Source organism: Poecilia mexicana, unplaced genomic scaffold (genome assembly GCF_051168715.1).
Source record: "Poecilia mexicana isolate PSO_F unplaced genomic scaffold, ASM5116871v1 scaffold_2, whole genome shotgun sequence".
NCBI classification, from domain to species: domain Eukaryota; kingdom Metazoa; phylum Chordata; class Actinopteri; order Cyprinodontiformes; family Poeciliidae; genus Poecilia; species Poecilia mexicana.
In genome coordinates, this window is record NW_028263371.1 from 39,547,108 (window position 1) to 39,562,862 (window position 15,755).

A 15,755-nucleotide genomic window follows, 5' to 3' on the forward strand; every position below is an offset into this window, starting at 1 on the left:
GCACAAACTCAATGTTTCTACAGTACTGTAAAATAAGCTTTAGGAAATAAAAACCTGTTGTGAAAAGTAACCTAAAACACTGCACAGGTGTTTTAGGAGTTTCTGAACATTAAAAAAATGCTACCAAAGACCCCCCTTCACATCTAAGATTACTTTACAGAAAGAAAGTGAGCCACAGTACGGGTGGTCTTCTGTAGTCCATCAACAAGGAAGTGCACACCTGCATTTCTGTCTCCTGTCTGTGATGTTAGTGAAGCCTGGAATCCACACCTGTCTGCACTGGTCAAGATGTGTGGTTACAGAAACTTATGTTCTTTGCCCTTTGTGAGCAGTAATGTGCTGCGCTCACTGTAGGATTACTGAGAAACTCAGTGTGGTTTGTGGTTTTTTTTCAGGAGGCCGTTGAAATGTGCATTCAGTTTTACAACATTCACAGCACAAACAAACAGCTTCAGAACCTTGCTGTAATCATCTCAGTGGTAACTGGTAACTGACCTGTTGTTCCACTTTTTCAAGTCCAGGGGACCTCAAAGTACGTCACACTACATCCAGACGTTCACGCACACACGCTCACACATGGTGGCAAGCCCTGAGAGAGCCTCACAGAGTGAAAGCTTCCATGCACTGTTTCTGCCATCGGACACTTTTGACCTTCTGACCTCCTCCAGCAGGCAAGGTGGGTGAAGGGTCATTCCCAAGGGGTCAACAACTGAGACAGAAGGAGCAAGTTTTTGAATTGGCTAACAAAGTACCACATTCTTTCCAATGAAAAGAAATAACCTTTGGTATTTGGGCCTGGGTGTCACAGTAATGTGTGTGTATGTATATTTGTACACTTTAAAATGCATTGAATCCTTTACATTGACAATAAAACATACTTCCCCAGCTCTGCCTATTGTTTTGTGAAATAAGCCATTCTACCTAATTGAAAAATGCTCATCCTGTGGTTTCCATGGTTAATTCACTGCTCCCATAAAGTGAATGCTGCCATCCAGGCATTTGATTGCCGAGTGCAGGACCTTTGTTGCACATCTTCCTCATCCCATTTCATGTTTGATTACTGTGAAATATCACTTATACAACAGTGTTTTCTCCTTCACTTGTAAGGCTGAAATCGATTGTGGAGGCGTAAAACTTTAATTACACCAAGAAATACCACACAGTGGAAGAAAACATCTGTATGAGGTTGAGAGCATTAGCATAGGATTATCAGTAGAGCAGCATGTGACCTGTGTACCTAGTGAAAAGGTCACAGCACAGCACAGCCATGCTTGTCTGAGGATTGTTTTAGTCAGACTTATAACTAGCCGAACAGCATATCTGTTTGAATGAAACCAAATGGTGTAAGCCAGGGAAGGTTGACTTAAAAAAGAAAAGAAAGAGAGAGCAATGCCACATGGCAGCCGTTCATAATAATTACATGAGTAATTTGCTGGTCACTCGAAGAGAAAGTGAGGCTTTTTATTTTTTAAGTGCTCTGAAGAACTCCGTAAATATCAGGGCAAAAAACTTTGTCTAAACACCACATCCAGAAATAGTCAGAGAGAGATCAGGGTTCACGTTGAGAAGTCATTTAACCCACGTGCAGAATCATACAAAGACCGCTGCACTGTTTATTCACACTGCAGCTCTAAGCCTTGCTAAAAGTATCTGAGACCATAGATCATGGCATCCAATGATATAGAATTTTCAAACTAAACTGTGGGCTGGATTTGTAATTGATATGACACCAACCCTGCCCTCATGTGGAAATAGAGCAAACCTCCGACAAACAAGTGTTACAATAGTGAAACTCAATGCGTTACCCGAGACATTTGAGTGATTTTTACCTTATCAGCCAAAACTGATGCAAAGACGACAAGCAGAAATATTCTCCAGCAAGTTCTACATCAGTTCTGTAAGGTTATTTGCGGGAAACAATGGAGAAATCAACGTTAAAGCTCAAGTCTTTCGCAGCCAGAGGAGGAGGGGCACAAAGTCTCATTGGGTGTGAGTGTGAAAGCTGTGTTGGATGCATTTTGCACATACAAAATAGGCGAGTGATGTCTTAAATGATGCCAGTTTGTGAAAATCTGCCTTCAGAAGAATGTTTAAAAATAAACAGTATAAAAATGTGCTTAACTTTAAATAGCGCAGTTATTGCAACGTTTTTATGCACACATAAAATCAGGGATAACTGTGTTCACTTATTTGACTATCAATAAGTGTTGTAAAAAAATGGGATGTTTACTACCAGTTACCTTGGTACGGATGAGTGTGGTAGTTGACGTCAATCACACTTGGACATGAGGTCGGCTGCAGGCCTTAATCCAACTCTTGTAATTACATGTTATTCCAGTCTCAGTTTGGGTTTTGGAACTGTAATAAGTTATGTTTTGGCCTCTACATGCTCTGGGTAACGGCTGTCGGGATTGCATGTTTCCCAAAAACAACATTGGACCATGACTTCCAATTATTTTCCATGAGATCTCTATGACTGCGGTGCATTAGCAATGTTCACAGAGGTCCAGATAAGGGCCGTATGACTGAGGACAAATTTCAACTGTTGAGTCAGTTGCTGAGAATCCCCCTAGAGTGATAGGCAGGTGGATGTCAATTATCTTCTTGGCTGTAAATGTGTAACTTGACGGTCTTTCTTCCTGTCACCTGAATGTTACAAAAGGTGGCCTTCATGACTCCATGTTAAGACCACGCTGTTTTTTTTTTTTTTATGTTTGCTTGTTTTTGTTTTGTTTTTCACATTTTATTATGTAATCTTTTGTTAATCTCAAAGACAGTGTTGCTTTGTGTATTTGGTTTCCTCTTTCAGCTTTCTCTCAGCCTTATGTAGATTTTCCCCAGTCTGTTATCAGCTCTGTTGAAACAGGTGCTGGCTGCTCACGCCTGAAGCATCCTGGAGAGATAGTGTCTTCCGAGAACAGGACACCCAGCACCTGCTTTATTTCAGATATATAAGGAGCTTGCTTCATTTTCCCACCAATAAAGAATCATGGTTAATGCATATGCCTATTGTAGTTACTGTAAACAAATAGGAATACATGCATGTCCTGATCTTTGACATGAAGCTCACTTACTAACAATAAAGCTTAAGAATGCATTGTAAAGTCAGGTTACAGATGGTGTTGTCTCGGAAGGCTGAAAAAAGACTGAGAGGCTTCTTGTAGAGCAGTGGTCCCCAAACGTTTTCCTGTGAGAGCCACATAACTTTTCCCTTCTCTGGTGGGGGACCGGAAATTGTTGACGGGGTGGGGGGTGCGTTTCTCGATTGATTTTTACCCAGAAAGCACATGGACAAAAGTCATGAGTGAAACGGTCACTGGGACTAACTAGTATATATTCCATTGAGGGAATGTATCTATAATATATTAATTTCTCATATGTTAACATAAAGGCTCGTTTTGAAGTACAAGTTGCTACAGACATTGCTTCGAAGAATTCAACCTGGAATGCAGCGTTCATAACAGACGTGTGTTCATCAGCTCTACCGCTAGCAAACAACCGTACTGATTAAATAACATAAAAGTCAAGCAGTTCCCTAAAAGTCCAACAGATGGCAGCAATGCACCATGCAAAACAAAACACCCACAGTTTACAGGACACACTTCCTGCTAAAGAGCACCCTGGTGGTTGAAGAAAAATCCACATATAAACCGGAAAATACAATAAATGAAAAAAAAAAATCTGAATGCCCTCTGGTATTGTTCAGGGGACCGGACCAAATGTGGAGGCGGGCCGGATCTGGTCCGCGGGCCGTAGTTTGGGGACCCCTGTTGTAGAGATTTCAGTTTGAGGAACACTGTGAGGGATTGTCTGGTTTCCTTCATTGCAGTTGCAGAATGTCTTTGAAATTAAGCTCTAAATGCTCTGACTAGCCAGGACTTTTGCTTGTTTGGTTCATTGTTTATTGCTTCAGTTTCTTTTTTTAATCTAAGATTAATATTGGACACAGATGAAGACAATCAGGGCATGTCCTGCTGCAACAAAACATCCCCAAATCATGAAACCTTTAGCTCAGTTCTTCACGGCTTTTATAAGGTTTCTTTTCTGAATGGACTGGTTTAAGCCAAACGTCTCCTCTGTTCTGGTATCCAAATAAAATGGCCCCGTTATAAACAAGTCCTACCTAGACCTTTCCTGCATTTTCTATGGTAAATTTTGTGTTTTTGCTTCAGAGTAAAGGTTTCCTTGTTACTGTTCTCCCTTGAAGGTTAACCTGGTAAAGCCTTTTTCAAATTATCCAGGAATGCACTCACTACAGTAGCAATTAGGCACCTGTGATCTGCTCTTATATGATCATGTGATAAATGTTGGGAAATTACAAATCCTTTTTGGTCCTTTGATCTCAGCATGATGTGTGTGTGTGTGTCGGGGGGGGGGGGGGTGTGCGTGCACTAGTGTGTGATTTTTGCTGCGTTAAGTGGAATTTAATGTGTGTAGTTCCTCAGCATTAATTGCATTTTTTTTCTTTACTGTACACAGAAAATTTTAAGAACTTTACAAAGTTTATAACTATTAAATTATGTTAAACTCTGCTTGGATTGACAAGATCCAACTCGGATTTTGGACATCCTTTGGGAACTGAATGGCTGCTTGCAGCCATATGTAACTTTACAGCAGGGGGTGCGCCCCAGAGTTTGGGAACCTCTGCTTTACAGCAAGCTTTCTTTTAACAACAAGAAGTATAAACCTTACAGGAGTTTTCACTTCTCTTATGGAACAGGTTGAACAGAGTATGCCTGGCGGAATGAATGTCTAATGCTGCAGTCCTTCTCTGTGACCAGTTTATAGAACGCTGTCTACGCAGAGACAGCGCTCTACCTAGGGAGTTGAAACGTTCTCTTTTATAGCATTCTTTTCATGTCTCACTATGGGTAACGCCCTGGGAGCAATTTATTTGTGACAGTCCAGCTGCTACATCATTGCAGATGCCTGCTGAGGCCCTTACATGGGAGCGGGAGGGGCTGCCAACTGCTTATCAGGAATGTACTTTCTCCCTTCCATCTATTCATGGCCTCCAATATGAGGTTCGAAGTAGTGCTTGCACCCCTGCTTTGTCAATTCCAGAGTTTAGTGAAGTGATGGCAACAAGAACAACTTAATCAGATGACTAAGACAGTGGCTCCCATTCAAGCTCCACGCCAAACTGCTAGGCCCCCTCGTAGTAGTATTACATGTCAAAGGTGTAATCAGTTTGGCCATTATGCCAGTGAGTGTGATGGGGAGCAAGACCCATTTTCTGGCCATACCTACTCTGCCTCTGGGCCCTCTCATGCTGCAGCTTCACAGGGAAACTAGAACCCCCTGAACTGGGGAGCCAAAGTTCAGGAGGAGAGTTTTTGGGCTCATGGATAGGCGGATTCTTTGTTTTGATGGCCTCTTGTCCCTCCATAAAGATTAACATGGGTGGAGCAATGGTCCCTTGATTGCTAGATACTGTGTCAGTGGTCTCCACCATCACAGAAAGTTGTTTTAGGAAGCACTTTGAACCATTCGGCGCCAATAGGATCCTATCCTGCCATTGGTTGCAACTACGGGCAGCCAATGGGCTGCAAATTCCATATATTGGATATTTGAAGCTAGCTGGCTCTATGTCATAAAGTACTAGATCACCGTGTCATGAAATGTGGTCTGGTGGCATTGGACGAATTCACAGGCAGGCGGGAGCATGAAGATAAAGTAAACAGGGGACACGGGGAACTACATGGAACACAAATAAACCCTGAACATAACCAGGAAAACACAGTAAAAACAGAAAAACCCCAGAACATAATTGACACCATGACACACCTTGGAATACTTGTAAGGGATCCCCCTTCTGTGGAGCCTTCAATTCTTGGTATTCTAGGGATGAATGTAATTTGCCGCTATTACCGAGAGCTGTTTGGTGCCCACGGCCACTCCCTTTTTGAGCATCCTGTGGTGGTGCAGACACCAGGCCCAGTTATTGAGGCCTTATGGAGATGCCATCAAGCAGTTGCTCACCAGCCAGAAGCATTAACGGGGATGGCAAAAATGCGAGATCCGGAGTTGTGCGGGTATCGAGTGGCACTATGAAGTTCATTGCTAGCCCTCCCCCTGGCAGTTTGCTGGTCAAGTTGTTCTCTTTGAGCCTGCGGAATCTGGGCTGCCAGCTGGATTGCTGGCCTCTCCATGTTTGGTGATGGTTGATAAAGGAACAGCTGACAAATTAAACCTACATACAAAAGAAAACTACAAACTGTACATAAACATCCTGAAAAATTATAAGGACTCACCATGAACAGTTGAAACCTGACCTGAATAAAAATAAATTATTAATTGGGTAATGACACCCAGCTGAAAAGGGCATGAAACAAAACAAGGACACAACAACGGCGTTGACCTGGCTGCGCTCCCCATGCACCACGAACATTCAGGAAACGGCAGGAAGAGGAAGGGGGGGGAAGCCATCAACAATCCACCGCCAAGTCCCAAACAACTCAGGATCTAGATTAAGAACCCCACTCCCACGACGAGTGACTGACCACACGCACTCCTAGAGAGCAGAACGAGACCACCAACCCAACCGGAATCCTGAAAACAATTACTCGACGCTTGAGGAACAACAGGATTATAGAAGTCCGCACCACGCCGTTTCCACAGCTCAATACAATACACACCTGGCTTTAAAGACTGCGTTGGTGCTGCTCACCACTCACCTTAAAGGTGAACCTGCACCAACATACCACTCAAACATCAGGATATCTTCTTGGTGACTGATGGTCCAGGCTATGGGCCTGTTATGGAAAAAAGCCCAGGGCAGTTATTTAAGTCCCAGTCCACCACAATTTTAGATTTTGAACTTAATTTTTTTTTTTTACATCTGCAGTGTTTTTACTGTAAAAACGCAGAAAATTTATGATTATTAGCAATAATCAGGAATAATGTCAATGGCACAGTTCTCAAATCTTTGGTACAAATAAGTCGGTCCTTTGTGGTTGTAGTTATTTCTTACCTTTGCTGTATCCCTGTATCTCTTAGATTGGAAGTTAGATCTAGGGATAGTATTTAACCATATTACATTTGCAAATTTAAAAACCTTGGTCAGGACTTGATCATGGACAAAGATTAGGAAGCAGGCTAACTGCTTTTAGCAATACAAGTGACCTTATGTCACTCCCAATCAGGGGGGATTGGAAGTGGAGCTCAAACAATAGCGGGGGCTCATAATAGAAGCCAGCATTGTGCAGGGTGCCAAAATAGAAGTCCTGCCTGTTTCATGAGCGCAACACAGCAGCTGCAGCAGATTGATCCCACCTGTACTTGTGATACTCTCCTTTGATTTGGACATTTTTGAGTCTGCTCTTCTAAAAACAACAGTTTCCGAATATACAACCCCTGGCAAAAAGTATGGAATCACCAGTGTTGGATGAGCAGTCATTCAGACATTTCATGCTGTAAAACAAACTCGGATCAAAAACATGATACAATATTAAGGTCATTCCAAAGTGCAACTTGTTGGCTTTCAGGAACACTCAAAGAAATGAAGAGAAAACATTGTGGAAGTCAGTGAATGATACTTTTATTGACCAAACACAGGGAAATAAATATGGAATCACTCAATTCTGAGGAAAAAAGTATGGAATCACTCAAATTGGAGGTAGAAAAAAGGACACACCCAGTCTATTTCCTTTCCCTAAATGGACACCTGCCCCAGATTAGATGTGCCCGTTAGTGTGCAGTTCAAAACACCTGCAGTCATGACACCTTGGAGGGCTGCTGGACGAAGTGGAGTGGCGAGAACCATGACTCCAACAAGAGAAATGTCCCTTGAAACAAAAGAGAGGATTGTGAAACTTCTTGAAGAAGGTAACCCTTCACGCATGGTTGCTAAAGATGTGGGCTGTTCACAGTCAGCTGTATCCAAGATATGGTCCAAACACAAACAGCATGGAATGGTTGTTAAAGCCAAGCGTACTGGTAGACCAAGAAAGACATTAAAGCGTCAAGACAAACAACTAAAGGTCATTTGTCTTGAAAACCAAAAGAGTACAACTAAACAGATGAAGCATAAATGGGAGGAAGCTGGAGTCAATGTATGTGACCGAACCGTAAGAAATCGCCTAAAGGAGGTGGGATTTCAATACAGGAAAGCTAAATGAAAACCAGCATTGACACCTAACCATAAAAGAACAAGATTCCGATGGGCTAAGGAGAGGCAATCATGGACTGTGGATGACTGGATGAAAGTTGTCTTCAGTGATGAGTCAAGAATCTGCATTGGACAAGGTGATGATGCTGGAACTTTTGTTTGGTGCCGTTCCAGTGAGATTTATGAAGAGGCCTGCCTGAAGAAAACAACCAAATTTCCACAGTCCTTGATGATATGGGGCTGCATGTCAGGCAAAGGCACTGGGGAGATGACTGTGGTTAATTCTTCTATCAATGCACAAGTTTACATTGACATTTTGGACAGTTTTCTCATCCCTTCAATTGAACAGATGTTTGGAGATGATGAAATAATTTTCCAAGATGACAATGCATCGTGCCATAGGGCAAAAACAGTGAAGGCATTCCTTGAAGAAAGACACATTCAGTCGATGTCATGGCCTGCAAATAGTCCAGATCTCAACCCAATAGAAAACCTGTGGTGGAGATTGAAAAAAATGTTCCACAAGAAGGGTCCAACCAGCAAAGCTGATCTGGCAACTGCTATCAAAGAGAGTAGGCACCAAATACTGTTTGTCCCTCATCAAGTCCATGCCTCAGAGACTAAAAGCTGTTATAAAAGCCAAAGATGGTGCAACTAAATACTAGTGATGTATTTTGAATGGTCTTTTGTTTATGTGTTTTTCATGATTCCATACTTTTTTCCTCAGAATTGAGTGATTCCATATTTATTTCCCTGTGTTTGGTCAATAAAAGTATCATTCACTGACTTCCACAATGTTTTCTCTTCATTTCTTTGAGTGTTCCTGAAAGCCAACAAGTTGCACTTTGGAATGACCTTAATATTGTGTCATGTTTTTGATCCGAGTTTGTTTTACAGCATGAAATGTCTGAATGACTGCTCATCCAACACTGGTGATTCCATACTTTTTGCCAGGGGTTGTACACAGCAGAAGGATCCAGCAGTTTGTTTCATGGAGTGGTATTTAGAAATGATTATTTGTAAATACACATGGGGATTTTTTTTTTCAACATGGATTCCACCATATGCATCAATTAGAAAATATCTTCTCAACTAGTTTCCCATTCCTGGAAATCTCAAACTGCTTAGCTAAAGAAAACCTGTTGACTCAACTTCCAACTCAATGTTTTATCTTCACTTCCTCTCAGATTTGTTAGCTGTAACAAATCAAGTGTATTATCAACGTGACAGAATAAGAACATAATGAAGTCAACATAAACACAAACATATTTTAATTTCAATTCTGAGCATCTTATCTTCAAGCAGTTCAGCCTGGCATTAATTTATCAACCCTGTTTTTTGAGCAGTAACTCATTCTTAGCAAGCTCTGACTTTTTTGCCTTTGAAAAAATAAATACATTTCAAACAGTGTTGTATTCTTTAAAAAACATACTGTGAACACATCTATCTCTAGAATTAACATGAAACTTCAGATTTGTGCGACTTGCCAAGGTTCTGTTTTTAAATCATGGAGTCTTGCTGTATTTCTGTAGGAAATGAATTATGATATGGTCTGAATAGTAGTTTTTATGTCCCCCTTCCCAGTGGAAGGCTCACATACCATCTACTAGTATGTGAGCCAGTTTATGTGAACCATATTCAAAATGCATATTTTGAATCTGGTCACGAACATTCATATTCAAAATATCACTGCAGAAATATGTATTTGGTTGACATCAACATTCTCTCCTTCACTGTGCTGAGTTATGGCAAAGAAACAGAAAAAAATGATAATAAATTGGAGTTACTCTAATGTAAAATTATGTAAAATACTAATCTTAATAGTAGCACTTGTAGTAGCAATACACTGGTGTCAGTGTGGATGTCAGCAGCTGATTTTTACATGATTACACCAACAAAAATCAGACAAGTTAAATGATATTATGGCTTTTGCGTTTCTATTTCCATGTTTTGTCTACAGTAATGGAAAAATGATGGCAAATGAAATCCACTCAAAGTGACCATGAGGAAGATTATTTCTGTGTATGACAGGTAACAAGGTCTCCGGTGGCCTGTTGGGTGACGGGTGTTTTAGCTGTAAAACACTGCCCTCTTGTGGTGATAATATTACTTGCAGTCTTATTGTTTTTCTAATCACGGTTTTACTTTTTGTCTGGTTGCTTTTAAGCCTGATAATAACGGCAGTAAACAAGTCTTAATATAACTTAATTCACATTACATACATTACTTTATATATATATACTTTATATATATATATATATATATATATATATATATATATATATATATATATATATACTTTATATATATATATATATATATATATAATATAATATATATATATATATATCTATATCTATATAGATATATATATATATATATATATATATATATATATATATATATATATATATATATATATATATATATATATATATATGCTTCCACTTTAGCAGCTTTACAGAAACTTTGCTTTGTTTTCTGGAGTCGATGTCCCCATTTTGCACAGAATATGTTCATTGTGGGACACGGAGAGAAAAAACAGAACCATTTCGGACCTTCTGTCATATACGTCGATCATTATTACAGAAAAATGCACATTGTTACCATGTGACATAGTGTGTTTGTGCAGAACAACTCATCTTGACCATGCGGGGCTTTTTATTGTATTTATTCACATTTCAAAAGAATCTATCATCAGAGAAGACTACAAGTTAGTAAAAATGATTCCCCTCCCACCCCCCAAATATTAATCATTGTGTCTTCTTACAAACATATAGGTAATGCAACAGTTTCAAAGTACAAAAAAAAAAAATCATACATTACCAGCCATATTAATGTAAAAAAGACCCAGTGTCATCCTTTCTAGCATAACAGTGTTGAGCACTTTTGACTTGTTTCGGCATTGGATCACAAAGATGTGCAGAAAATAGTGAGCAGGAGGAGGGTAGGGTATACATGGGGGACAACAGTTGCCTTTCTATGTGAGAAATATTTATTCTCATCCCAGCCTTGACAGTATCAACACTATGAGTTCTGCAAATACGACCAAAATCTGCTTTATGAATACGTTATTTGAGTTGATGTAACAGGTGACTCAGAGTGAAAGACCTCTTATTATCTAAAAAAAAAAAAAAGGAAAGCAAAGAAAAACATGAACTTCACAGAAGACTCAAAAACAATACATCCAGTTTCTACAATTTTACAATTGGGAATGCACAGTTACAGATAAGACACCCATAGTGGTACAGCATGAAAAAAAAAAAAAAAAAAAAATGGAGAATTTAAAGATGTGCGGTAAATCTGGGGCCAAAACTTGTGTTCACTCTGTTTTAAAACCCTTATTTATTATTAGCAAAGTAATTACGTTGAAAAGATTGCTCCTCAAAATTTCTATTTGTATTAGCTTTGTTAGGTTTGTGAGAATAGATGAGTCTTATCTTATAAAACTTCATTTCCTCTAGCCATTCAATTATCTGAAATCAGCTGTTTTAGTAATGCTGTATTTAATTTAATTTAAAGTAGCACACTAATCCTCTAAAACTTCATGCGTTTTGTAGTTTGCCCTTGTTGTGTAATGATGAATACCAATGTGTAAATGAAAACGAGTCAAAGGATTGATTTCCTGGGTCAAGGATGCCTGTTTTCATTGATGAGCATGGTTTCTTTTATTGTCGTGCCCCCAACAATAGCTTGTGCTGATGCTGCATGATCTTTATCGCCCGGACGCCTATTTGTACAGCACGCAGAGAGGATTTGGCTTGAGGTCACTACTATAGTCCTCTCTCTGATGGACAGCTGATATCACAGTACACAGGTTTTCCTCTTTTTTGAACGGCTACAGAACATAAGCAGATCTAAAATAAAAGATGCAAATCACATTGAAAAAGACATCCAACATGTGGTAATTTTTCTCTTGTTTTTACTCTGACTAACTCTGCTCTAGCTTTTACCACCTAGTATGTGAACACAAAAAAGGAGAGAAATGCTCTGAAACTGATGCAAATCCCTCTTCTCTTGAAAGAATCTTGTATAAATGGATCCGTAGATGAGGTGTTACGAGGGTTAAAGGCCTTGCAGAGTTGAGATCTCTGAATGTGCAAAAGAAGTACGGCCCTCTGAACCTAAATCAGACTTTTTTGCCTTTAAATATCTGCAAACTTTACCAGATGTTGTGTGTTTCTATGCAGTATGTTTCTCAGCAACAGCAGTGTGGCTGCCTTTACACTTTGTCACTGTCTAAATAGAAAAGTCATCGTCCATCTACAGCAAAAGCATCGATTTGCAGACATTCTAGTAGTCTTTCCCTATCAACTCAAGCCTTTTATACAAGTAACCTATTTCTCCATTATAAATAGCTATAACTCTTTCAATAGAAAAGATGTCTAAAAACTGAAAATTATTTCCATCAAGTAAAAACATTTCCCCATTTTTCTTTTTAAATAAGTACACACTTAGTAAAAAAGAATCTCCTCTTTAAACCCTACTTTTATGTTCCATTTGATCTCAAACACTCTGACTTTTTTGTTTATTTTATTTTTATTTTGTTTATTGAGGGTGCTTTCTGCAGAATTCCACCTTCAAAGGTTTTTCTCTATCCCTGTCGATTTTTTTTTCTTTTTCATCCACTTTTTGGCCTGCCTGTGTAAAAGTATGCACTGCTTTGAGTTAGTGGTGTATGCTCTCCCTGATGTTGAATGTGTGAAGGCATGCATGTGCTTTGTCTCACGGGTTCATACAGTGAGATCATCTGACCTGGCCCTGCTGCTTGCTTTGCTCAGTCGACTCAGTGGTCTGGTGTCTTCTATCGTATCCGTCGCCTCCACCTCTGCCTCAGTAGGGGTTTCCATCTCCTCGTTCTCTGCTTCCTCTCCCTCCGCATCCTCATCTAGACCTTCCTCTATTCTCTCTGCTTCCACCTCCGGTGGCGGCACCTCCTCAACCTCTTCTTCATGTAACGTCACTTCCCCTGTCCCCGTTGTTTGACTGTAGGAAGGCAGAGTCTCGTCGTACACCTTAGAGATGTCCTCCATGGGCAGCACCTCCTCCACCTTCTCCTCCAGTGTCTGGAAGGGTGGAGTCCCTCTGCCAGCCTCCATGCCGACCTCAGCCAGAGGGTAGAGGTGAGTTACAGGTGGAACCTTTTCCTCCTCTAGCAACTTGTAGCCTTTTGCTCTTTGCAAAGCAGGAACAGCCAGCGGAGACAGACCTTTTCCTTGTGGCGGCAGAGGCGGGGCTGTGCCCTCGCCTTGGGCTGGAGCTGGGGCAGGCTTACGGAAGACAAAGCGGATTTTCTTCAGACCCAAGTGGCTGATCTCCACGAAGTTGAGGAAGAGCGAGACACAGGCCACAGCCAACATGAAGATGATGAAGACGGTCTTCTCCGTTGGGCGAGACACAAAGCAGTCCACCGTGTTGGGGCAGGGCCATCGGCTGCATTTGTACAGTGGCAGGATGCGGAAGCCATAAAGAAAGTACTGCCCTACCACAAAACCAACTTCAAATAGTGTCTTGAAGATAATGTGGCAAATGTAGGTCCTCAGCAGGGTGCCCTCCAGGCGAAACTTCTTGCTGCCTTTGGTGCTGGTCTCCTTGGTTGTGCGGACACTTCCCTGGTCGGGTGCCAGAGGCAGACGCTCCTCGCTCAGTTCCTGTTGCCGGCTAAGCTCTGCCTCCTCTCGCTCTTTACGTTTCTCCTCCATGTGCACATGGTGCACAGCATGGCCGACGTACACCAGAGACGGCGTGGACACAAAGATGATCTGGAGCACCCACAGGCGGATGTGGGAGATGGGGAAGGCCTCGTCATAGCACACGTTCTCGCATCCAGGCTGTTGCGTGTTGCAAACATAGTCGGACTGCTCGTCGCCCCACACGAACTCTGCCGCTGTGCCCAGTATGAGGATGCGGAAAATGAACAGCACTGTGAGCCACACCCGGCCGATCACCGTGGAGTGCTCGTTGACTTCCTCTAAAATATTACCCAGAAAGCTCCAGTCACCCATGGTCGGTCCGTAGCACTGCGGAATGAAGGGTGGGGTAGGGATGGACACAGAGGGTGCAGTCGCACGGGGAGGGTGGGGTAGGGAGGACCCACAGTGGGAGTGGGAAAGAAAGGGCCAAAGGTAAGCAATGCATTAGAGGACAAATCAAACTTTGAAATTCTTGTTCATCAAACATTAGCTGCTAATAATTGCATGCATTTCAGTTTAAACACTTAACATACTGAAACTTCACAAAAGTCTGAACGGTCAACTGAGAACGTTCAGTTCCTATTATAAATAATGATAAGAAATTTCAATAAAACAGAATGATTTGAAGTAAATCTAAAGTTCTTACAAAATCTCTCTGTAGGCCATTAAAATTCACTAAAATGAACACATGAATATACATTGCTGTCAGTAGCTCTCAAAGGCAACATTCTAGTAAAAGCAATGGTAGATTGAGAGATCAGTAGGTAACATAAAGTCCCCTACTAAAGAATAAAAGGCAATCAAATGGGCAACTTGCCACAGCTGCGGCTCCGGCAAAGTTGAGTCCTGTCCCGTTCTCTTGGCACCCGGCAGGGGAGAGTGAACTTTTTTCTGCCCTCTTTCCCACCTAAAGCCCTGTCCTTGTCGCCCCACTGAGCAGATGTGAATGAATCGGCTGTGATGGTTGGTTTTTAGTTTGCCGCAATATTTAAGCTTGGAGCCAGACGGCCTTTATTTTCCGGGCGACGTGCGGGTGACGCAAAAAACAATAGGATCAACAAAGCCAGAGCAGGGATGTATGGAAGCAGGCCTCAAGCTCCCGCACCAACATGGACACTGTCGGGGCACAGAGTCCACAGCAGCTCAGTCACACTCCTACTTTCTTAACCGTCCGATGTTCTGTGTATGGAAACGTGGACACAGCAGACACAATTTGAAACTGTGCCTCCAGCAATAGAGCCAACATTAGAGGCAGGTCAGAAACAAACTATCAGCTCAGGCAAGGATGAAGGAGAACTTTGTGGATGTGCAGCAGGTCATTTAGACTCCCCATAACACAACACATAAAACATTAGTCTAGATTAATGCAGTGTTGTGAAAATATCAGAATACAGGAGTCTCTATATATATATATATATATATATATATTGATTCTTGAGAATAGGGACAAAATGGGTTTTAATTTTCCCATAATTTTTTTTTGTTATTTCTCAACCTTATGTATGCAAATATGACAAATAATGTTTAGGAAATGTAAAGATGCTAAGGTGCAAACTCCCAGTTGCAACATTTTTTAAAAAATTTAAATTTTTAATCGACCTGACCTAGAACGTTGTCATCACCATCTGACAAAAATAAATAAAAAATAATTTTTAATGACCCTATTAGTGACATTTTTACTCATTTTACAGACAAATGCTTCTCAAGAAACAAAAGAAATATTATTTAAAACCAAAAACAACAAAAAGGCCATCTGACGGAGGGTGGTGACAAACTAGTGAATAAAATGAAAAACTTGGTACATGCGAAGTAATGCAATTCATGTAAAATACATTAAAATGAATTAATTGCACATTTAAGTGAGATTTGACAAATTATTCAAATTTTGTGCTTTATCCATAGGACCTGTTTTGTCCCTATTCTCAAGAATCACTTTTTTTGGGAATGAATTA

The 15,755-nt window shown here is 40.9% G+C and overlaps 1 protein-coding gene across 1 annotated transcript; it reads right to left on the reverse strand.

Annotated features, from left to right (window-relative positions):
• Window positions 1-12,739: 12,739 nt before the first annotated feature.
• LOC106921886 (gap junction alpha-8 protein) lies at window positions 12,740-14,338 on the reverse strand. The gene has a single exon (XM_014993886.2). The coding sequence runs from the start codon at window positions 14,113-14,115 to the stop codon at window positions 12,844-12,846; it is 1,272 nt and encodes a 423-aa protein (XP_014849372.2). The 5' UTR covers window positions 14,116-14,338; the 3' UTR covers window positions 12,740-12,843.
• Between the last annotated feature and the right edge of the window lie 1,417 nt (window positions 14,339-15,755).